The sequence below is a fragment of the Balaenoptera physalus genome, assembly GCF_965194825.1.
Source record: "Balaenoptera physalus genome assembly, chromosome: 1".
Lineage (NCBI taxonomy): Eukaryota > Metazoa > Chordata > Mammalia > Artiodactyla > Balaenopteridae > Balaenoptera > Balaenoptera physalus.
In genome coordinates this window covers 171,895,267-171,919,258 of record NC_138882.1, presented here as the reverse complement: position 1 = coordinate 171,919,258, position 23,992 = coordinate 171,895,267, and the positions used below count along the sequence as shown (strand labels likewise).

Sequence of the window (23,992 nt, the reverse complement as noted above, 5' to 3'; positions counted from 1 at the left end):
ACAGATGAGGAAAAGGGAGCCTGGAATGGTGAAGCACCTGCCCGAGGCCACACCGCTCCTAAGTGGGGAGCAGGGTTTGGACCATGAATCCAGAGACTCTTCAGGAGACAAGGCCAAGGGCAGGTCCTCAGGGCTGGCATCAAGGGTGGGAGCAGGTCAAACCAAGGATGGGGCCAGGGATTAGGATCCAGAGGTTGCGGTCCAGGAGGGGTGAATCAGCATGGTCCAGGGAAGCAGGGGTCAAGGGCAGAGTCTGAGGAGGGGTCGGAGGGTGTTGAGGAAAGTGCTGGAGGTAGGATGGAGGTCAGACCCTGGGATAAGGAAGGTCAGAAGAGGAACCAGAGGGTACGTCCTGGGGTCCCCGAGTCCCCAGCTTTCCCTTCCTAGGAAACTAGGCTCCTAGGAAACCCACACCCTACCCTCCCTCCTGGGTTCATAGAGGGCAAACTGAAGCCCCACCAGCTGCCCCCTCTGGGCTCCTCCCAGGCCCCAAGTCTCACCTACGAGCACTTCCTTCCGCTCCAGGATGCTCTTCTGGGGCAGCTGAGCCGCCGAGCTGCCCGAGTCGATGGCATTGTCCAGGAGGCTGGGGCCTGGGCGGGCACCCTTGGGCAGCGTCCCAGGTCGAGGTGACGGCTTGGCCGCGGCCCCACCCACAGCCACCACCTCATTGGCTGTGTCTGGCTGTGTGGTCTCTTCCTCCGGCAGCTCAAAGTCCCCACTGGGTCCCCCGCTCACTGGCACCTCTGGCTCATCCCGGATCGTGGTCAGGAAGAACTCTGGAGTTGGGGTCTGTAGGGAGGGTAGCATGACTCAGGAGCCAGGCCCCAGCACCCCCTGCCACAGTGCAGCCATACACACATGCACACAAGCCCACTGCCACCACGCCACTTCTCTGGTGGGGCTGACACTCAGTAAGCGTGCACCACGTGCCAGGCCCTGTGCTAAGCACATCATGGGCATTTTATCCTCACAATATCCTCATAAAGGAGGTATTATTACCCCCTAATTTATAGAGCAGGAAATAGGCCCAGAGAGGTTAAATGACTTGCCCAAGGACACACAGCTAGTAAGTGGTAGAAGCAGAACTAAAATCCAGATCTATCCAACTCCAGAATCTGTGTTCCTAACCACTCTACTACACTGCCTCTATTCTCATCCTGGACACATCCTGGTCCCCATCCCATCTCCATTACTTCCTTCTCCAGCTGCCTTTCTAACAATCCTTAGGGGGTTCCTATCAGGGACTGCTGCTTGGGGACAGCTGGGTGCAGCTCTTAAATACATGGGCCTGATCCTGGATCCACGTGCCTAGGGCAGGTGTGAGTCCCTTAGCCTGAAGGTCAGTCCAAGAGCACCACAAATCTCAATGGCTCCCACCACATGGAGGCAGGACCAGAGGTGGGATCATGGCAGGGATGTAGCTGCTTCACAAGTGGGCATGGAGAGCGTGGGTCTGGTGTCCAGGCCGAGGAAAGGCCGTGAGCAGAGGCTGCACCAGCAACCTGGTCTCAGTGCCCCAGCACTGTCTCCCCTGCCTGCCTGGCCAAGCATCTGTGAAACACCAGGTTGTCCCGAGTGCTCAGAGGAGCCAAGAGCAGGGCCTGCGTCCTGCTGGGGCCGGCTGGGGAGTCGGAGGGCCTGATGATGACCTGAAGGCAGCCCCATAGCCTGAGGGTCCTCCTCTGTGAGGCGGATGCAAAGGGCTTTAATACCCCAATCAATGTCCCTACATGCCCTCCTTGCCCAGCACACCCAGCAGGGACCAGGCTACTTCTGCCACTTCCTTGATCCCACCCATCCCGGCATTCCTTACATCTTCATCCTCTTCCCTTCAACCTCCCCATCCATAATACCCCGAACACACACACACACACACACACACACACACACACACACACCCCAAGGAGCTCTGGAGCTGACTGCCAGGTTCAAATCCTGACTCTGCCATTGCTGCCTGTGAAGCCTTGGAAAGGGGCCTCACCTTTAAGGGAGGATGACGGCAGTGCCACCCCGCGGGGTGAGGGTGAGGGTGAGAGGAGATGGCACAGGTAACGTGTGCAGCACTGAGCCTGCCACCCAGGCAGCACTCCACGAACGTTAAGCTGCAGTATTCCTCTCGCACAGCCCCACTCTTAATCCCCCTCAGATGGAATAGTAACAATAACAACGATGATGATGACGATGAAAACAAGAGTGAAACTTTTAGCTTACTTAGTATTGCCAGGCACTGTTCTAAGCGCTTTGGATATGTCGGGAAACTTAATTCTCACAACCCTGTGATTTGCATTCTATTATTTTCTCCTTTTCACAGATAAGGAAACAAACGTATAAAAAGGATCAGTGACTTCCTGAAGGCACATGGCAGTGGAAGAATTCCAATCCAGGCTGCAAGGCTCCTGAGTCTGTGCTTTTAATCAGAACACACAGGCCCCTGGCCCCTCCCCACATCAACACTCCCATTCACCCAGCTCCTTCCCCATTGATGTCTTGTCCTAACATCTAAAGACCCAGGCCTGGTCCCTCTTCCATCCCTATCCACCTCAATCTCTGTCCTCGTCCTGTAACTCACCCCCAGCCTTGGTCCTCCGGCCTCATGCCTATCTCACCCTCCCCATCCCTGTCTGGCTCATCTCCAGAACCTCCTAGATCTCACCCCTGCCCAGCTCCATCCTCCCTCCCCCAGGCCTTGACCCACCCTCCTCTGCTCTGATTCCCTGTCCTCTCCCCACCCGCTCACCTGAGCCACCTCCGTGGGTCCAGGGGCAGTGGTCCCCAGGGGCAGGGTGCTCTTCTCAGGGATGTCAGGCTCCTGGGTGGTAGCTGGCCTGGGAAGGGCCCTTGGTCTGGAGGTAGCTGTGTTGACCAGCCTGGGTGTTGGGGCCTCTGTGTCCAAGACAGCCACTGTGGTGGGAGGTGAGGGTACCGCTGGGGTGGTGGCCCGGGCTGTGGCTGCCGTGGTCAGTGGAAGAGGCAGAAGCCTCCGTATGCCGGTGGTCCTTACGATGGAGGTGGTGGCCGTGGAAGGGGGTGCTGCAGGGATGCTGGGGGCGGCAGTGGCCACTGTGGCGGGCACTGTGGCCACAGCTGGGGTCCCTGTGGTTGTGGCAGCAGTGGTTGCCGTAGGAGTGGAGATGGTGGTGGCTCTCTGGCTGGGCTCTTCTGGGACCTCTGTCACCAATGGGGGGCTGGTGGCTGGCTCTGGGGTGGGGCGCTCAGAGGGGAGCTCTTCAAACGGGGTGTCCACAGGCTGGATGTCCATGGTGGGCAGCACCACGGGTGTGGTGGACACTGCCAGGGCCACATCTGGGCTGAACCGCATGGCTGTCTCGATGCCCGACTCCTGCTCGAAGTCTGGGGGGTGAGGAGGAGAGGAGAGAGCTAGGGAGCTGGGTGATTTGAGGGGCATGAGGATCCCAGGTAAGCAATGGCCATCAAGATGGGGGGCTCCCAACCCTCACACTTTGCATAATTTTCCCAGGACAAGATGAGGGAAAGGAGGAAGGCACAATGTAGCCAACGGTTGCCAGTTGGCTGATAGCTAGTGAATGTTCCCCAACTCTTCTCTGCCTAGCCAAAAATTCTAAGGGACCACCTCTTCCAGGAAGTCTTCCCTGACTATTCTAGCCCACCCAGCCTGGAGCTTCCAGCAGGTTGAATCCAGGCAGTGGCAACTCAGGCCCTACTGGCTGCAAATCTTGCTGGAGGTTGCAGGGAGGAGGGGAGGAGGGGAGTGGCATTCTGGGAAGAGTCAGACACGGGTACAACCTACGTGAACACACATGGTGGGTAAACTAAGGCTCCCCCAGAGGCACAGGCAGAGAGCAGGAGGGAGAACAAGCCTCTCCCACAGAGGATGCTTGAGCACTCCGGACTCCAAGCCAGGACAAGTGAAGGGAGGGCCTCGGGAGAAAATGAGGAGAGAGAGAGAGAGAGAGAGAAGCCACAGCAGCTCCCAAGGGCCTAAACTAGGCAGAGGAGAGGTGGGGAGGAGCCAGGGAGGTTTGGACATAGAGATGTGACCCATCGGGATGGATTTCATGAAGATTTCATAACTCACAAGAGGCTTACAGGAGTGGGCTAAAGTGGGAAGACTAGAGGCAAGGAGCTGTAGGTGGCCAGTTCCAAAGCGCACAGACCCCCTACCATCCGTTAGGCTCGTCCTGCCCCCTCAGGGGGCCCGATCTCAACACACACCCCTTTTTACTACCATTTTTAGAGCTCCTTCTCTGTGCCAGACCCTGATGTCTTAAACTGAAGCCTTCCAGAGGCTCTGAGAAGAAGGCATATTTATCACCATTCACAGATAAGAATAGACTGAGAGAGGGAAAACGGCTAAAGGTGGCACAGCTATTTAGTAGCGAAACTGGGATTCGAACTCAGTGTGCCTCCCTGATCTCACGCTACTCTATTGGCCTTTCTGGACAGGGCCCGGGAACTGGGTTGTCCCAGGCACCACTGGAGGCACCTGCCGTCTTCCATCACTGCCCTAACCCTGCCCTTGGCCACTGCTGATTGGACAGAAGGGGGCCACCTGACCTAAGCTGAGCCAATCAGATGGTCTCTGCTGGGGATCGGCCACTGCAACTGAAAAGGGGCTACTGAGTTCCTCCAAGTGGTCACAACAGTACTGAAAACTGGGCTGCTGAGGGGCGTCTGTGTTCCCTGACAGAGGCCGGAGGTCTGCAGGGGACCCAAGCAGTGCACAGAGAGACGCAGAGACAGAAGCAGTGGGGAGCTGGGAGTGCTAGGCTCTGAGGCCTCAAGGCCCTGGTTCCACCCCAGGAAGAGTGGCCTGCCCTTCCTGTGCTTGAGGCCCATGAGCTCCCCCTGCCTGATCTCCCCCTCCCCTCCCCCGCCGTTTAACTGAGGCTGCGAGGGTTCCTCTTCCTTGCCATCACAGCCTCGGATGGGGTACTGGAGGCAGACTGGCATTGCTGACACAACACGCAGGCAAAGGGAAGGGGGTACTTACAGCCCGAGCCCGACCCGGAGTAGAGGTCATCCAGCTCATCATCGGGGAAGGAGTCATCGTCCCCAGAGCCCTCGAGGTCCACGGGCCTCTCGAAGTTCTCACTGCGCCAGCGCTGAGCCTGGGGAGGGCAGAGTCGGGCACAGGGCTCAGCACCTGAGGCCATCAGCCTGGACATGCCCAGAGGAACCACAGACACTCTCATGGGCCAAGTGACAATGGAGGGACAGCATCAGATGTGGCCTCCACAGGGGTAAACAGAGAGCCGAGGTAAGCCGGATTACCACTTCCTGCCTTGTTGGGTTGCTGTGAGCATGCAGCATGCTAATATGTGCTGAGTGCACCTCAAAGCAGCAGGTTCTCAGCCCAGTCAGCGTTACCCTCGGTGTGGCCAGCACCATCTGCCCCCTTCCACCGCGGAGAGGAGGAGGGAGGGCCCATTGCCCCAGGTCACCAGAGAGCACGTGATATGACAAGATTCGGACTCTGCTAGGGACCCAAAGTCTCACACCTCAAAATCCCAAAGGTATGGCAATTAGGCCCATTAGATAGACATGGGTGTTGAGGAGGTTTGGGGCTCAGGGAGGGAAGTACCTTGGATAAGCGGGGGAGGGAGAGAAGGGAGTGGGCTGCAGCCCTGGCCCTGGGTCCTCCCCAAAACAAAGTCAGCACCCCTGTCTACACTGTCCCCAAAGTATCTCAATGCCGAGAGTCAGCTCAGAGCACGGATGCCACTTTCACTTCTGCCAAGGGTCTCCTGAGAGTTTGCAGGGGTGAGAGGGGCTTCTCCCAGGGTCCTGCTCTCCAGACCCAAAACTCTCCCAAAAATCAGAACCTGGGAAGGCCAGGTGCTGTGGCTCCTGGGCATGAACCATCCCTCCCCACTGCAACCCCGGGCTGAGAGCCAGCACTAAGGACATCCAAGACTGGAGCGAAAACCCCCAACCACACTTTTGACCCTGGATCCAGACTGAGCCCAGCCACAGTCCCTGCCCCCTGAGAGCTTACAGAGAAAGATGACCTGGTGCTCAGATCTAAAGGATTAGCACTTGGATCTTAAGCAACTGAAATAGAGAGAGAAAGGCATCTCAAGCAGAGATAACAGAATAAGCAAAAGTTCCGAGGTGGGGAAGTACAGCCTATGCCACCAGAGCTGGGACTGACAGCCTCATCCAGGGTCCCTCGGAACCCCTGCAATCACTGGATTCCTACCACCGGGCCCCTGTCTGTTCCTGGAACGTGCATGGTCTCTCCCGCCTCTTTCACTCATGCTGTTCCCTCCAAGAGAACACCCTTCCTTCCCATCCCCTTATCCTCCAACTTCCCACCAGCTAACTCCTGCTCCCCATCACTTCTTCTGAGAAGCTCTCCTACTTTGATCTTTCCGAGTATCCTGTGCTTCTGAATTCACAACTACCACTACTTGTGAGCTGTGCTGGCTTGGGTATATACTTTTTCTGTGACTGTTCCCACCCCCACTAAACTACACCTCGATGGAGGCAGGACCGTGTCAGACACACAGTAGGTATCAGGAAGTATCTGTTAGGGAACAGGTTTGGAGTTAGAGGATGTAATTCCTAGGGCAGGGGTGGGGCAGGGACAGGCCGGAGTTGAGTTTGGGGAAGCCCCATCACAGGCTCTCAGTGCTTGGCTGGTGACTTTTATCTTGGAAACTGGTCATGTTTTATCCTGACTGCACATCAGAATACTGTGAAAACAGAACTCGGCGGTTCAGCAGGTCTGAGGTGGAGTCTGAATATCACTACTGTTTGACTGACGTGGGGAGCCGTAGAAGGTGTGTGAGCAGGAGAGGGGCCGGATTGGCACTGCGATCTGTGCTCAGACTCTCACACTCCCACCCCTGACGGGCCCCCCTTCTGGAGCTGCCATGGAGCTCGAGAGAGGATCCCAATCCTGGCTTCCGGCCCCGAGCCTCGACCACCTGCTCCAAAGCCCTACACAGGCCACGCAGGGCAGGAGGCCAGGGCAGGGAGCCAGGCGATTCCCCCCACCATACCCGTTACCGCACACACACACGCACACACACAGTCTCAAAATAATGAATTAATCAGTATTTACTTGCTACCAGTGAGTCATGGAGTGGAACAATTAGAGTAATTGCTCTGTGACTAATTGCTGGGTCTTCCTCCGTTTTAGACATTTCAGCAGCTACCATCCAACCTTCCCCAGCTCCCATCTCTGCTCCCACTTCCCAGAAGAACAGATCCCCAGGACCTGAGGTGAGGGGGCTAGAAGCTCCCACACTACCAGCCTCTACCACCTGGGCCAGCTAAGCTGGGGTCCCTTGGAGACTTTCTGCTCCATTCTTAGGCAAGTAGCCTGAAGCCAGAGACGTGCAGCAGGATGGGGACTGAGAAGGGATGGGGCTCTGACTGCCTCTCCCAGGCAGGTCCATCTTCACTGTCTCTCCATCCTTCCAGGCAGCCCAGGGAAGGTTGGAAGCCCTTTAGCTGGGAGGAGGGGTTCTAAGAAGTCTGTGGTCCCAGGAGAACCCCAAACTGGGGTAAATGTGGGGGCCAAAATAGGGTGTCCTCATGATTCCACAGTGACCAGCACCACACACCAGCCCCTAACACACTGCAAAGCCACAAAAGCCTTTGAAATGACACACCCAGAGACATAGAAAGAACACATACAGACACACCCTGACACACACTCACCTAAAGGCAGAGAGAGGCACCGCGTGTTGGCATGCCTTTGGGTGCAAATAGGCACATGCATGGGGGCGGGCACTAGATGGGGGCACACACCGTGCAGCTCTGAGGCTCAGAGACAAGTATGGAACCTCCTGTGAACCCATCAGCCTCCACTCAGGTAGCTCTCACCTAGATACTATTCATCCCTAGCTCAGTAGCCATCGGCATGACAACCGTTACCATGACAACCATCTCCTCCATGCTAAGGACCAGGAGCTCCAGATCCCCACAGAGATGGGGGGGGGGGCAGGAAAGGGAGAGATCATGGAAGAACAGAGAGAATGATGGGGGTAGGGGGAGACACTGGATGGAGACAGAAATGCAAGGACAGAGGGAAGCCAGGGGGTCAGAGGGGCAGTGTGGGGGGACAGGGAGGAGGGAGTGGAGGGAGGACTGGGTGTGCGAGAGAAAGGGAAGGCAAGAGTGGGAGGCTGAGGGAGAGAATTCTCTCACATCTTAATTTAGCCTCACGCTCATCAGACAAAGCTGGGGAAAGGGCCACCTCAGTGATTTTCCAAACCTACATCCAAGAGAACATTCTTTCCAAACAATAAGCAGCCCCCAGATGGGGTAGAAGGGGTGATAGCCAACAACCCAGTCACCCCTGAGCTCACCCTGGGAAACTTAACACCGGGACACCTGAGACCTGGGGGGCGGGGGGTGGGGTGCATGATGCCATCTTGCCCAAACCCCCCCCAAGTCTACTAAGTGCCAGCTGTACCCCTCCCTGGGGGACCAGGGCTCACGGGGCCCTCCCAGGAACACTACCGGGGTGCTCGAAGCTGCAGCTACCAGGGCTACAGACAGAAGAGAGGAGAGAGATGGGGGGTGGGGAACTGAGCCTGGGAGGCAGCAGGGAAAGCCTCAGAAGTCACAAATGCCAGAGGAGGACGGTGAAAACAGCCTTTGACCCCCAAACGACCTCTCTATTTGCATAATTACATGCATAATTAGCATAATTATCCATGCCATTCCCTTAAAGGAGAACTGAACTCAAATGCCGGCCTCCCCCTGACCCTCAACGGTGCCCCCTCCAGGTAAACCACACACCCTCCCATGCCTGATAAACACATCTGCACACCCAACCCAAGTGTGCGCGCGCACACACGCACACACACCAGCACAGACGCATACACAGTCATGATCCACATTTACTGACCCTAACCTGTGTACCCACCACAACTCACAGACAACAGCCTGGCACACACCACCGTGGGCTCACCCGTTCACCACCTCTCTAGATGAACACACAGACACACAGCTGCACCCCTCTCCTCACCTAACACACCCCACACAACGTCCGTGGGTTGTGGCACACACCAACCCTCCCCACGTCCAAGCATGCCCCCTGAGTCACATATCACTGCCCACATTCTCCATGGCAGCGACACCCTCGGACTCTGACAAAAACCTCACGACCTGTAAACAATCTTTTCTCACCCTCACATCCCCACACAGCCCACACAGCCCACACAGCCCGCTGCGGAGGCCCCTGCACCTTCTGCTTCCTGCCACCACCAGTCCCGGCCGCGACGCCCAGCCGGAGGCTCCCCCAGCAGTGGCTGAAGGTCTGAGCTCCCCCGGGGAGTTCCTGAGGGTCCTCAGGGGGTTCTAGAGGCCTCTGCCCACCACTACGGAGGCCCTGTCCCATGTCAGGCGCTAGAAGAACTCTACCTGCTCCACCGTCTTCAATCATCACAGCCTCCCAGGATTTTATTATCCCCGCTTCACAGATGCAGGCACTGAGGCTGGGGTTTAGAGCTGAGACATGAGCACGGGTCCTTAGCCCCTGGAACCCTTGCTCCAAACACTCCAGGGTAGCTCCCAATCTGCTGCTCATCTGGGGTTCCTACACCTGTGACCCACAGCCCCTGGACAACCTCAGCTCAAAACTACCACCCCTCCACCCCCGCACACCATACACACGCCGGCACCCGGCAAACACCCCAAATGCTCCCAAATACCCACTCCTGCTCCCCACATGCTCCACCCATGCGTCCCTGAAAAAGCACCCACTGCACCATACATATGCCCCATCTCAGACACCCACCAACAGGCCCCTAACACCTGCATCCCACTCCCCTCCACACATGCACACCATGCACACACACCATGCACACTTTCCCTCTGGGGTATGTACAAGCACACCTACAATGCTGGGGTGAGACATGGCACCTTTCCCAATGGACTGGCACACCCCCTGCCATTTTTTCTCACTGCCCCCTTGCCACCATCCTACCTTGAGCTGACCCACAGCCTTGACCCAAAGAAGTACCTCAGGCTCTCTGACCTGATGGGACCAGCAGTGACCAGCGCTGCCTGCCACTCACCCGCCCCCACCCCTACCTGATCCTCTCCATAGTTTTAGAACTGCTGGGATGGGTGGGTAACTTCCACTGCCATCCCTCTCCAGTGGGGTTGGGGGTGGGGGGGACATGTTCAGGTAGAAAGGCAGGGCATCTCCCTCTTCCGGCTCCCTCCTCCGGCCCCCAGCCTCCTTCCAAGCCCTCCTTGGAGACCAGAAGTCTGGGGTCTTTCATGCCCAGCTCCCTCCACCTGCCCCCGCCCCCATCATGAGCCTTCCCAGAGAAACAGGATAACACAGAAGTTAAAGCCAGAATGAATCGGCTCCTCCCCTCACTACCCGTCGGACATCAGGCAAGCCACTGAGTCTCTTGGCACCTCAGTTTTCTCATCTGTAAAATGGGGGTGCTAATAACAGTATGTGACTCATAGGGGTGCCGTGAGGATCAAATAAGATCATGCAGGTAACGGGCTGAGCACAAAACCCAACACTGCGAGCTGAATAAATAAATGTAGCTGTGATTATTGTTAGGTACATGTTAATATTTCCATTATGAATTCTGAAGATTTTATCTCATTTAAGCCTCACCAACCTCCTGAGGGGAGAAGAATCAGGATGATTACACCCATGCTGCAGATGAGGCTATTAATGCCCAGAGAGCCTAATTGGCATTGCCAAAGCCACAAAGCGGGGGAAAATGCAGAGAGAGAAAAAAGGAGAGGTTGGATGTGGGGAGAGGAAGGGCGAGCTACAGAAACAGGCATGGACACACAAATTAGGTCAGCTGTAGGTGGGCCAGGAGCCCAGCACCCTGTGCAGTGCTAATCATGCTGCAAAAACTAAGAATAAAATCAAGTGTAATTAATTCTGTCCGAGCTTCCTTCCCCACATTAGCCAGTCTCAGGCTCCACTCTCCTGGTGACTGGAGGCAATGTGAGCAGGGGTTGGGAGCCCAGCTTCAGGTTCAAGTCTTGGGTTCAAGTCCAGCTCTGCTTACTTGCTGGGTGACTCTGGGCGAGTTACTCAACCTCTCTGAGCCTCTGTTTGGTTAAATAATGATATACTCTTCATGGAGCTGTCGTGAGAAACAAGTAAGATGATGCACCAAAAGCACTCCTGCTGCCCAGCACACAGCCGGCACTCAATAACCATTCGGTGGTCTTACCGTGGTACATTTTTCTAACCTTCAGGCCTGAGTGATGACTGAGTTCAGCTCTCCCTTCTTACAGATGTGGAAATTGAGGCTCAGAGAGGGGATAAGAGGGGCAGGTGGTGGGGAATTAGCCTGCCAAGCAGCACTCAGAGAGGTAAAGTGATTTGTCCAGCGACACACAGTGACTTAATACTAGCTCCCAGAAGCAGGGTGGTCTCAGCAGAGCCCTCTGGATCCCCACAGGCTCCATCCCCACCAGACGCCGTCCCCAAAAGGCCCTCAGTCCTGTGAGAACTCAGTGCCCCTCACGCTCACCAGCTCCAACCTGGAGACCCAGAGCGTCACCACAGGAATGTGGGCCGGGGCCAGGCTCTGGGCAGCAGGACAGCCAAGGGGGCTACACAATGGAGAGCCTGGACCGGGAAGGGGGACGCCTCAGTCTCCACCCCCTACCCATCCACAGCTGCCCTGGCTGGGAACCTAGCCCCCGCCACATTCACTGGCTGCCGGAGGGGTGAGGGGCACGAAGGCTGCATCTGCCAGGAAGGGGCCGCGGAGCCCAAGTCCCAGAGAGCAGAGGGGTCTGGAGGAGGAGCAGGGGGAGGAAGGGCTGAGAAGGCCCACCTGACAGACCGCCCCACCCAAAACAATCAGCAAAGCCCAGACACACACAGTCACCGACTCACCCTCCCACGACCCTTATTCCAAATACCCACCCCCAGACCGTCCACAAGGGCAACTGAGAGGGCAGGAAACACCCCTTCGGGTCCATCCCGCCTCAGCCAACTGCTCTGCAAGAGACATCCTGACAGCAGAGCCCTCCCTACCCGACACCCGTATTCCATCAGCTCCAGCCCACCACCTTCGCCACTACCTGTCGCTGTGCTCCCACCGTCCTCTCCAGAACCCCCTCCCCATGGCGGCACTGCTCTCATCAACACTGGACGAGAAAGCTAGCAGCATCCAGGCTCAGGAGGCCGCAGCCTCCCGGACCCAGACGAGCCCCCGCCCCCTTTCTCTGCACTTCCGTTGCCCCACTTGGAAATGAACCCGTTGTCAGCTTGGTGCTCTAAGTGCCTTTCTGATTTGGACATTCTGGGTGTCCAAGAATTCAGCCCTCAGGTCAAAGAGAGCCAGGGCAGTGTTATTTATGAGAGAGAAAAAGGGGAAATAACCTACATTCCCAATATCAGACAACTAGTTAAATAACTTAGGGCACAACCACAACATGGAATATTATGCAGCTATCAAGAACTGTGTTTTCACAAATCCACACTGTCTAAGTCATTAAAAGGCATAAATGCATAACCAAAGGCTTTTTTTTTTTTTTTTTACTTGTTTCAAAGAATATGCAAGGACAGGGGAAAATGTACACTCTGGTTGTCAAGAGGCAATGCAGCACAGCTGCTGATAGGATCATCCAAACAGTTCTGTCTCTCAATACCTGGGTGACCTTGGACAGGTACTTAACTCTCTCGGCCTGGTTTTCCTGGTAAACAAAGATAACAATAGCCACCTCGTGGGGGTCACTGTAGGAGACTTCGGGCGCCCACACATTAACGAACTGCTCCATAAATGTTGGCTATTAATACTATTATCATCACTAAGTTTAATAATAGGTTATAAAAAAAATACGTAGAACTTGATCCTATTTTAATGAACTCAATACCAAAGTGTATTTCTAAACACTGAATTCTAAGGCTAAAGGTTCCCAGAGGCTCTCTCTGGGTGGTGGGATTACAGGTAGTTTTTCATTTTTTACTCGGGACCTGTTTGTATTTTCCAAACTTTCTACAATAAACTCAAGAGTACTTTTGTTATGAGAATTAGCACGCTCCTTCTGAGTCCCCATGCCCGCCAGTGCCCTGGTCTCTGAAACTCCTTGGCCCCTTCCTTCTGCTGAGACCCCACTAGGGCTGGTCGTGAGTTATGAGCAAACAGAGGAACCAGCAGGAAGGAAATGAACACAAAAGCCTCCAAGGGAGCTGGCAGGAGCCTACGTAGCTGCACCTCACTGCAGACTGGCTGGCTCCCCCCGCATTCACCGGCTGGCCGCCACAGTTGGCTTACAGCGCCCAGACACCTCGCCCACGGGCCACCCACCAGCTTCTTCCATCAGCCTAGTTCCCGGCCCACCAGCCCCGCTGGCCCCAGCCAGGGTGCAGGCTGGCCACACTACAGCTGCTCACCCTTGTCACCTATACCTGGACAGAGGATGGCAGCGCAACCCTGGGAAAACCAGCCCTCTCCTCAACTCAGGGCTGGGGCATCCCCCCCCCGCCCCCCACTGTCACTGCTCGGTCCATCCCAGCCACCTGCCCTCTAGCGTCACCCTCCCGGCCACCCTGACTCACACTGTTCATTTATTCCTGTCCCCAAGGCTGTGTCTGAGAGCAGGTCCACCCACTGAGGCCCCCGACTGCCCAGCCCCCATGCTCCTCCCACACTGAATCCTTTATGGATTCCTTCCGGGCCTTGCACATGCTGTTCCTGCTTCCTGAACATCCTTCCACATCTCTGCCTGACCAGCACCTACTCCACCAGAAAGTCAGTACAAGCAATATCTATCTTTTAAGCACCTACTGTGTACCAGGCACTATTCTAGACGCCCGGTGACCCACAGTCAACAAGACAGGGATGTGCTCAGGAAGCTCAAGCAGCTCAAACATTGCTTCCCCTGTGAGGCTGCCGCACGCCAACCACCCGCCTGTTCTGAAGCCCCTTCTTGGGGACTCTGCCTCCACTGTGTTGTCATTTACTGGGGAAGGAGGGGCCACCAACCATCTCCCGTCACTCCAGTGGGCCCCTTCTACCAGATTCTCATGGAATGCACTTGGCCACCCTGGGAAGCAGGTACTACTGTCCCCACCTATAGATGAGGAGACTGAGGAGGCTGTTAAGCCACCAGTGGGGACACAGCAGGATTTTTTTTTTGTAGAAGGCCTGGGGCCGTTATTCCCTGACCATGAACAACCGTTACAGCTCCCACAGAGGGAGCACTCACTATATGCACATGGCCCCATTTCTCTTCACAAACATCTTACTGGTGAGGGATTACTGTCCCCATTTCACAGATGGGCAAACCAAAGTTCAGAGAGGTGAAGCAACTGGCCCAAAGTCACACAGCAATGGAGCCAGATTTGAACCCCTGGATTAGCTGAACCCTAAGGACCATGCTCTGCATACTGTAGCACACACCCACTCCCAGTCCTCACCAGTCTCCCCCACCAGGAATTTCCTCAAGGGGGGGGTGGTGGCAGCTTCAGAGTCTACACACCACCACCCCACCCTCCCCAACACCCTGCACAGAGACAGACAGAGAGATGGACTGTCTGGGAATGACAAGAAATGGAAGACAAGCCCTGTTCCCATGACAGGTGGCCCGGTCCCGCTGAGCAGCCCCACCCACCACCCCATGACTCACCAGCAGGTGCCCCTGGGATTGAGTCTCCAGGCTCTGCAACCATCCCTGCCAACAGACTCGGCAAGGGCCCACGTTTCCCAGAACAACCCAGTGTGGGGTTAGATGTTCTGGTCCTGGCTTCCAGAGAGCCCTAGTCAAGTTCCTTCACCTCACTGGGCCTCAGTCTGCCCACCTATGAAATGGGAATGATGATTCCCAACACACCAAGACACCATCTGTGACATGCTGAGCAGTTATTAGGCAATTAGTAAGTACTGGGGCGTGACTTGGTGTCCCTACTCCAAGCTCACCTCCTCAGAGAGGCCCTCCCTGACCACCAAATCCATCCACGTGACCTCCCCACACACCCCATCACTGTCAACACCAGGCTTACTCCTCATAGCTCACCACTGCCTGAAATTAGCTTGTTTACTTACTTCCTTGTCTAATGCCTATCTCCCCCTCCAACAGCTCCTGGTGGCAGTGACTGGGACACAGTCGGCCTCCATCAATATTTGTTCAGTGAATACTGTGAATGGAATCACCCTTACAGACCCACATTACCTACTTTTCTAATCACTATGTGATCCTGGGCAGGACCCTGTCCTCTGGCCTCAGTCTCCCCATCCAAAGTTCTCTCTGGTCCCTCCAAAATCCAACCAGGGCTCCAACTGCCCTGGGAGGAGGGAAGAGAGGCTGAGACTGATCCCAGCAGTTTTTCATAAAACAACTATGCAAATTATGTACAAAAACATGCAAGACAGCAGGTTCCCAGCAGAGCCTACAGTTCTGGCCACTTTACAACCAGGCCTGGGCTGGAAGGACAGTAGCATTTACTGAGCACCTACTAAGCGCCAGGCCCCTTACTGATAGGACCAGGTGAAATGGGCCTCCTTACTCCATAGTCTCAGGCCAGGCAACTTGCTGGAGGTTACAGAGAGCTCAGCTGGTGAGTCAAGATGGAGTTAAGGGGAGCAAGGCATTACCAGGGGGGGACTGGTAATGGGGAAGGGTCTGGAAGAGCAGAGAGAGACCCAATGCTGTGTGTCTGGTTCTCATCCCACAGGATAGGACCTAAGGAAAGGCAAGCTCAAAGGGCACAGGACACCTCTGCCAGATCTTAGGGGCCACCTGAAGCCAGGGGCAGAGGCCCCAGAGACCTCACCAGCCCTGGGGTTCTGCTGGGCCTCCAGGAAACCAGACAGACCCTGCTGAGTCAGCCCGAGGCAGGCCCAGTCCTTCTAGCTGTGCTGGGACACCACACAGCTCTCCGTCCTCCCCAAAGCCTCCCCAGGCACATGCTAGGCACACACCCTGAGAACACACAACACACACACACACACACGAAATGTGCCCATCTGTGTGTGAGTGTGTATCCAGCCTCAGCCTCCTGAGGAGTCCGGCTGTGGTCTCCCTCACCCTCCCGTTTGCTAGGTTATTTATAACCAGCACAAATTCACAAACAGTGGAGATACAACTCCCCACCCCAGGACTATTCTGCTGGCTTCTGAGCTGCTCCATTTCGAGGGATAGAACAAGCCAGACTCAGTATGAGTCACGGGGGCCTCCAGGGCCACCACCACCATCACCTAGATGGGAAACTGAGGCATAGAGCAAGGAGTCAGAAAAAAACTGGAGGAGGGACTGGCGGAGGCCCCAGAGGCTTGCCTAGGGTCACATTCACCTCCAAGGCCACCTCCAGCCCCAGATAACACTCTCTGAGATACAGGGGCAGACGGACGCCCCAGCCCTCACCCTCATGTCCTGCATCCTGGGAGACAGGTGGGACCTCGCAGTAAGCAGGAGCTCTGAAGCTAGATTGCCTGGGTCCAAATCCCAGTACTGGCCCTCAGCGGCTGTGTGACCCTGGGCAAGAAAGTCCACCTCTCTGAGCCTCATTTTCTTCTCCTGTAAAATGAACATAATAATAGTACCAACCTCAAAGTGTTGGGAGGATTAAATGAGATTATCCAAACAGGATCTCAGCCCAAAGCCTAGCTACCTCTTGGCTGGGCGACCTTGGGGCAAGGTGCCCAGCCTAAGCCTCAGTTCTCCCATCTGCAAACGGGACAACAGTACAGCCCAGAAGGTCATGAGAACTGAAGCAAAGGTTCTGACACAGAGTAGGTGGTCAAAACACACAGATTCCTTTCTCTTTTCCTCTGCTCTCACGGGGCCCCGTGATTCCCTGACCACCCTCAGCTTCTCCCCTTGATAATCTTTATCTCCTGTCACTAAGTGCATGGAGGTTTTTACAGCCATGGTGCCATTGAATCTTCTAAACAACTCCTTAAGGGATAAATTCTCTCCCCAATTTTGCAGTGAGCACTTTGCCTTGTCAAATACAGGTGTTCTATAAATACCTGAGGGATGAATGGATGCAAGAATGAATGTGATCAGAAAGTCAGAAAATAACAAGTAGTGGTGAGAATGTGGAGAAGTTGGAACCCTCATGCACCACTGCTAGGAATGGAAAATGGTTCAGCCACTCTGGATAACAGTCTGGCAGTTCCTCAAAAGGTTAAACATAGAGTTACCATATGGTCCAATAACTCTACTCCTAGGGTATATACATCCAAGGGAAGTGAAAACATATGTCCACATATTTAAAAAAAAAAAAAAGCAACATTATTCATAACAGCCAAAAAGTAGAAATAACCCAAATATCTATCAACTGATAGATGGATAAATAAAAGGTGGTATGTCCATACAATGGAATATTATTAAACAAAAGTAGAAATGAGGTCTTGATACATGCTACCACATGGATGAACCTTGAAAATATTATGCTGAGTGAAAGAAGCCAGTCACAAAAGACCACATCCTATTTGATTCCACTAATATGAAATGTCCAAGATAGGCACACCCATAGAGACAGAAAGTAGATTAGTGACTCCTAGGGCTGAGTGATTGGGAAGAAAAGAGGAATGACCCTTTTCTAACCTTAATAGGTATAGGGTTTCTTTTGGGGGTGATAAAAATGAGTAATATTGGTGATGGTTGCACAGCTGTAAAAATACTAAAAACCATTTAATTACATGCTTTAGATGGGTGGATTGTGGGGTATTTGAGTTAAATCTCAATAAGGCTGTTGTTTAGAAAAAAACAAAAGAATGAATGTGTGATTGAGGCTCAGAGAGGGTGAGGTACTTGCCCAAGGTAACACAGCAGAACCTGGACTCAAATGCTCAGATGAGAGAGGAGGTGACCTCCCTCTGAGTAACCCCTAACCAAGCCCCAGGTGAAGCCTCCCCAGCCCCCACCTCCGAAGGGCAAACACTGACTCTGCAGACCACAAGTGGGAGAGGCCAGTGCAGCAACTGCTTCCCCTGTGCTTGCCAAAAGCTACTTTGTCAGGTGGGACCAATGGAAGGAGCAGGCTTTGCCCAGCGGGACCCAAGAGAAGGCAGGCAACTCCAAACTAAGGCTGGCTGCCATCTGCATCGCTAGACCCCAGTGTCCCCAGCTCCAGCCACCAGTGGTTCCAGGATGTTCCCACTCAGACCCTCTGTCCATGTGGCTGGCCCCGGCCGCCCTCAGCAAGAGACATGAGGATACGTCCTTGCCAGGGAAGGGGTCAGGAGGATGGCGAGGCCCTAGCGGTGAGCCGCATCTGAGTGTGAAGTCAAGTCCGCCTGCCCCTCCCCCCGTGGCTGTCTAGGGCAGCCGTGAGAACAGACACCTCATGGGCCCAGCCCCTCACCCTGCCCTGCCTCCACTTGGCTCCGGCGCACCAGCCTCCACCCAGCCCAGCTGGGAGCCGCTGAGCCCCAGGCTGGTTTCCACTCCCTACTCTCCGTCCCGAGGGCTGGGCTGAGGCACGAGCTGCCAGGCCTCTGACAAGTGTTTGGTATCCCCCAAACACTTGATAGAGGGTATCCCCCCTCTACCAGGCTGGATCCAGGTTTGAAGCCTGCACCGCCTTAGTTCCCTGCTCCACTCCACAACTTCAGCAAGCTTCGCCATCCCTGTCCCCCAATCTGGTCACGAAGAGGGGAAGCGGTCTCCTCGCAGCTCAGACTGCAGGGCAGGAGCCACAGCGAACCCCGAAGAGGGGGGGAGCCAAGAACACCACGAGGACCCCCCAGCCCTCAGTCCCAGCTACAGGTGGAGGGAACCAGAGAAAAGCCCGGCGGCCCATGTCCTCTCCCCGACATCCTCACCAGCCTCCTGCAGGTCCAGCGCCTCCTGTGTCCAGCCAGTCCGTCCTCAGCCCCCTGCCATAGGTTCCACCCTCCACACCGAGCTCAGACGGAGTCCAAACACCCCCAGGGCTTTAGGGACACAGTGCCCGGCCCCTATGTGCCCTGAAGTCCAGGGATGAGACACACCCTCCTCTCCTCATACGTCACTTGAACATGACTCCCTGACCAAAAACTCCTTCAGCTGACCCATCACCTGACCCTCTGCAGGCAGGGTCAGAGGCCCTGGTCCTGGGATCCTGCCATCAGAGCCCCAGTCACACCAGCTTGGCCTCCCTCCCCACAGGGGGGCTCCACCACAGCCAGCCCCATGCCAGAGCAGGATGCCAGGGACATCCAGACGAATGAGCCCGAGTGGTCCAGCCCCAGAACCAGAGCACAGACAGTGCTTGTGGGAAAAGGGCCTGGCCTAGAAGAGCCGGGCTCGAAGATGGACATGTGGCAAAGGGCTATTCCTGGGGCCCAGCTGGTTTCCCAAACCCCAGGACAAGGACAGTGTGGTGGTTGCCACCTTTGCAGCGATAGAGGCCTCTCATGACCACTGCCCCCGCTACAAACACTACTGGTCACCAGCCCTGGACAACGTGCTGGACTTTGAGGCAAGTAAACCCAAATTCTCGAAACTACCCCGCGGGGCAGTGGTTACCACCCGGCTCACAGAGGACACGGGTGAGCTGCCCGAGGTCACCCAACTGACGAGCAGAGGTCAAAGTCAGAGCCCCAGCGGGGCTGCTGCCCAAACATCACTATCCCAGCCACCCCTTACAGGCTCACACACACGCATCCAAGCAGGGGAGGCCGGGTAGGGAGGACTCAGCCCGCGCAACCTCGGCGCACCTCTACAGCGCCCTGGGTAGCGGGCATGGCCTTGCCTCCCACAGCGTGCTGGGGACAGTCTCACCTCTGAGCCGAGGCCCACGCTGACCCGCCACGCCGCATGACCTGACAGCATTTCTCAACAGGAGCACTGCAGACCCCTGGGCGGGACAGTTCTCCAGGCCCTGCAGCATTTAGCAGCCGTGACCCCCCACCCCGGGAAATGCCAGCAGCAACCCCATTACGGTGACAACGAAAAGTATCCCTGTGCATTTCCAAAAGCCCCAGGCGCTGATACCTTCAATGCCCAGCTCAGGCCCCACTTCCTCCTGGAAGCTTCCCCATCCCACCCTTGTCTCAGTGACCACCCCCCTCCCTGCTCAGGACCCCACATTCAGCACCTCCTGGCTGGGCCTCATTTTCCCACTTAGTCCAGAAACACTCTGACCATTAATGGTGTTCCCAGAGATCAGAAGCCCCCCAGAAACGCCTCATACTGAGGATTCTGACTCAGGGTCCACAGCAGGCAGGTAGTTAAATGAAGCGACTGCCTCCCCTGACCTCTCTGACCCAGTTGTCACTTCCCTTGGGGACACACAGCCACACCCCTCTCCCTCCTCCCCAGCTTGTCTGCACCAGGGTTTGGTAAATCACACGTAACCAAATCTCCCCGAAAGAACCCAAGTTTTGAGTTTGCAGCATCCCCGGAGGTCAGGCAGAAGACAAAGCTCTGAGGCCCTCTGCACCCCACCCCCCCCAGCCCCGCCTTAATCACCTCTAAGGAGGCCAGATGAGCAGCTGCCCCTTTGACCTGGGCTCCCTGGACGCTGGGATTAAGCGCTGGGATTAAGGACGGACACACTCCTGGTCACTTAGAGCTCCAGCAACACGCATGTGTGCATGTGTGTGTGTGTACACGCAGCCATGAGGTGCACACATGTGAGCACCTTCAGGGGCATTGCTGGGCATGTGTACAGGTACACTCGTGTGTGTATACCTTCGGGTTGTCTTAGGTGGGCTCAGAGGCCTGTGTGGGCCTGGGTGTGTTGGTGTGGGTACAAGGGCTGCATCTCTGCGAGTGGTCCGTGTGCACCTGGTAGAGTGCGTGTCCCTGTCTCTGGGTGCCTGTGTGTGTTCAGGTATGTCTGTGGGTCTGTGTCTCCACGCGTGTGCACAGGACAGGGTGTGGGCTCAGGTCTGCCTGTTCTTTCACGTACACAAATGGGTCTGCACGTGCACACATTTCTATCTGTGCATCAACCCCCGCACCCCGAGGTAGGAGAGCGTCTCCCAACTTCGTCCACTATTCTCCCAGGAGCTGTTAATACTGTGGCCACCCCAGGTTGTTGGCAGCAAGCCCCCTAGAGCTGAGAAAGTGGAGAGACAGGACCTTGGGGGCTCCTGACTCCCCTGGCCTCACACCTGAGTCGCTAAAACAGCTGGTGGCAAAGGAGCAGGCCACAAATGTCCCTCCCTGCCCAGACCCCAGGGCCCCCATGCAACAGCACAGACACACAGCAACACACCACCACACACACATGCGCCCACAAATCCAGCCCCTCGCCCGAACCTAAACAGAAACATGGCCTTAGCTCCACACAGACAAAGGATCATCCTGGGCGCAACCACAGACCTGCAGACGGTCCCCCGAACTCAGAGCCGGAACCGCCTGTTCTGGAGCTGAGATTGCCCCAAACCAGCCTCCTGGCTCCCCCGCCTCACGGGAGAACAGGATTCACCCATCCAGGGCTCAGCTCCCAGGGGCCACCCAGGGACCTGCCCTGGGGGAGCTGTTCTGCCTCTCAGTGCTGGGGACCCTGAACATCCAAGCTCCGCCTTTGGGCTCGGCGTCCTCATCTGACAGCGAGGTGAGGGGCTGACTTCCTGTGGCCCTTTGCCCTTGAAACTACACTTCTGGAGGGGCGGATGAAGGCAATGGGGGGGTTCCAGGCCCAGAGGGCTAGGAGTAGAGTCGTCCCTCTAGCCCTGACCCTAAACACTCCCTTGGCCCTCAAGACCCCTGTCCCCCAGGGGACTCTTCGGGTTCTGGGCCCCTGAGTCGCAGCCGGGAGACGAGAGGTTCCCATCAGCCCCAAGGAGGGACTGAGGCAGAGGCCTCGGGGGAACCAGAGCAGGAGAGGGAGAGAGAAAAGGATGGGAGGGAAGGAGAGGAACAGTGGGCCGACAGAAGAGGAGGTGTGCAGGAGGATGGCCGGTGGAGGGAGATGGAGGGCAGAGGGGGAAGATCTCTCATAACCAAGCCTGAACCTCCGGTAAAGAGGCAGGAAGTGCCCTCTTGCCCCAATGCTCCCCGCTGCCAGCCTCCACTCTCCTCTTCTCCAAGCTCGGGGATCACAGGAGGAGGGGGCTGGGGAGAAAGGAGGAGATGGGACAACAGGGGAGAACCAGAAGTAAAATAGACTGAGGAGGTGCGAAAACATGAAGGAACAATGTAGCAGTGTCTGAATTGGGGGAAATGAAACAAAGTAATATGTGTGAAGCTGACCAGGGAGATGATATAATGGGCGGAGTAGCTGCTGCAACAATGTATCCAGGTGAGGGCTCCAAGGAGGTAAGGATGTAACCCTGTGGGGAGCCAGACACTATGAAGCAAGTAACAGAATTGGGGCTTCGCAAAGAATCCTATAGCTTGTAGAAGAGCAGTGCCTGGGAATCTAGAACAGGCAGACAGGAGAGAAGGGTCTGAAAAACGGCTCACTGTGCTTGGGAGCTGGGAGAAGAGGCTGGTAAATGATTCCCAGAGGAGGGGACATCCGTGCTGGGTTTTGGAGGATGAGCAGGAGTTTGCTGGAGAAGAACAGTCCACAGAGAGTGAACAGCCATGTGGCAGACATGAAAGCAAGAGCGACAATGTTGTGCTCTATACCCAGGGAATAGCCAGGAGTCTTGGGTGGTAGAAGGGGGGCAAAAGGATGAGGCTGGAGAAGCACACTGAGTACACTGAAAGGAATCAATTTGGTATAGAGTCTTGGGCATGAGGGCAGCTGGTTGGGTCAGGAAAGGCTTCCTGGGAGAGGTCAGTGGGAGCTGGGCCTGCAGTCTGGGCAGAAAGAGACAAGTAAAGAGAAGAAACATGGTACAGGGGATGGTGCCCTGCCTAGGAGTCAGGAGACATAGTTCTTAGTCCCAGCTCAGCCACCAACTTGCTGTGTTACTTTGGGCAAGCCATTGTACCTCTCTGAGCCTCGATTTCCCCATGGGCAAAACCAAAAGGCTGAACTAACAGCTCTCAGAAGACCCTCACTATGACTCGAGAGCATTCCTTCGGCCTCGGTTTCCCCTTCAGGACAATGACAAGTTGGACAACAGTGTTTCCAAAGGCCTTCCAGCTGAAATCATCTTCAGTCCTCTGATCTTTCCCCAGCCTGGGCTGGCCTCAGCCCACGGCCCAACCTGAACAGAAAACATGCAGCAGAGAAGCCCCGTGTGGAAGCCAAGAGTCCCAGGCCCAGCTTGGGGCTCCCCCAGAGCAGCCACACAGGCTCACCCAGCAAGACCTGACTGGCCTTAAATTCATCCTCTCGGGGCACCACACTTTACAGTTTGCAGCACACGTGGTAGCATGCAGCAGAGCTTGTGCATCAGATAGTACTCTGAGGCTAGACTGTTTGGGTTCAAACCCTGGTAAGTGTGCCACTTACTAGCTCTGTGACCTTGGACACGTTTCTTAACCTCTCTGTGCCTCAATTCCTTTTTTTGTAAAACCAAGGTAATAATGGTAGCTCCTTCATAAGGTTGTAAAGGTTAAGTGAGCTTTTATACATAAGACATTTGGCAGAGTAACTTGCACACGGCAGGCACTCAACAGGTTTAATTCAATATTAACATCATCACATCCATGCTCTTGTTGTCATCTCATGCCAGCCCCTCAACGTGGGGCTGCACCCATTTTACACACCAACATCCTCTACCTTGAGGATGGAACCCAATGCCTTGGTTTGGACTCAAAGCCCACCTTGTGAGCCACTGGTTCTCCCATGCTGAGGCCCTCTGGTGTTCAATTGTTCAGCCCCAAAACACCCCGTGGCACAGGGCCAGGCACCCAGGAGGTGACCAGTGAACGTCTGTTAAATGTTAAGAAGCAATACACTCTCATTAGAAACAGCGCCGCCTACAGCAATGGCTCTTCCACCCCAAAGGGAGGTATGTTCCCATCTCCACATATGCCTCTCCCCGAGCTGGGACTTACTACTTTTAACCACACTTCGGTTCCCTAAATATACCATGACTTTTCCCACCTCTGAGCCTTTGTCCACCTTGATCCCTCTGCCTATCAATGTGCTGCCATCCTTCAAGGCCTGGAACAAAGGACACCTCCTCCATGGAGCCCTCCCTGATTCCCCAGAGCCAAAACCAACTTCTCTTTCCCCTGACTCACTTCCTCAGCCCCTCACCTAACTGGG

At 55.5% G+C, this 23,992-nt stretch overlaps 1 protein-coding gene and 1 long non-coding RNA gene across 2 annotated transcripts in view; one reads left to right on the top strand and one right to left on the bottom strand.

The window, feature by feature from the left end:
- The window catches only part of LOC309637465, a 606,851-nt gene that overhangs the window by 383,165 nt on the left and 199,694 nt on the right, over positions 1 to 23,992 (top strand). The window lies entirely within an intron of this gene.
- The window catches only part of SDC3 (syndecan 3), a 38,085-nt gene that overhangs the window by 4,493 nt on the left and 9,600 nt on the right, over positions 1 to 23,992 (bottom strand). Inside the window, exons 2-4 of the mRNA XM_082423058.1 lie at positions 4,976 to 5,093; positions 2,741 to 3,354; positions 501 to 792 (exon numbers count right to left, since the gene is read on the bottom strand). Coding sequence (XP_082279184.1) covers positions 501 to 792; positions 2,741 to 3,354; positions 4,976 to 5,093 — 1,024 coding nt within the window. The remainder of the gene's footprint in view (positions 1 to 500; positions 793 to 2,740; positions 3,355 to 4,975; positions 5,094 to 23,992) is intronic.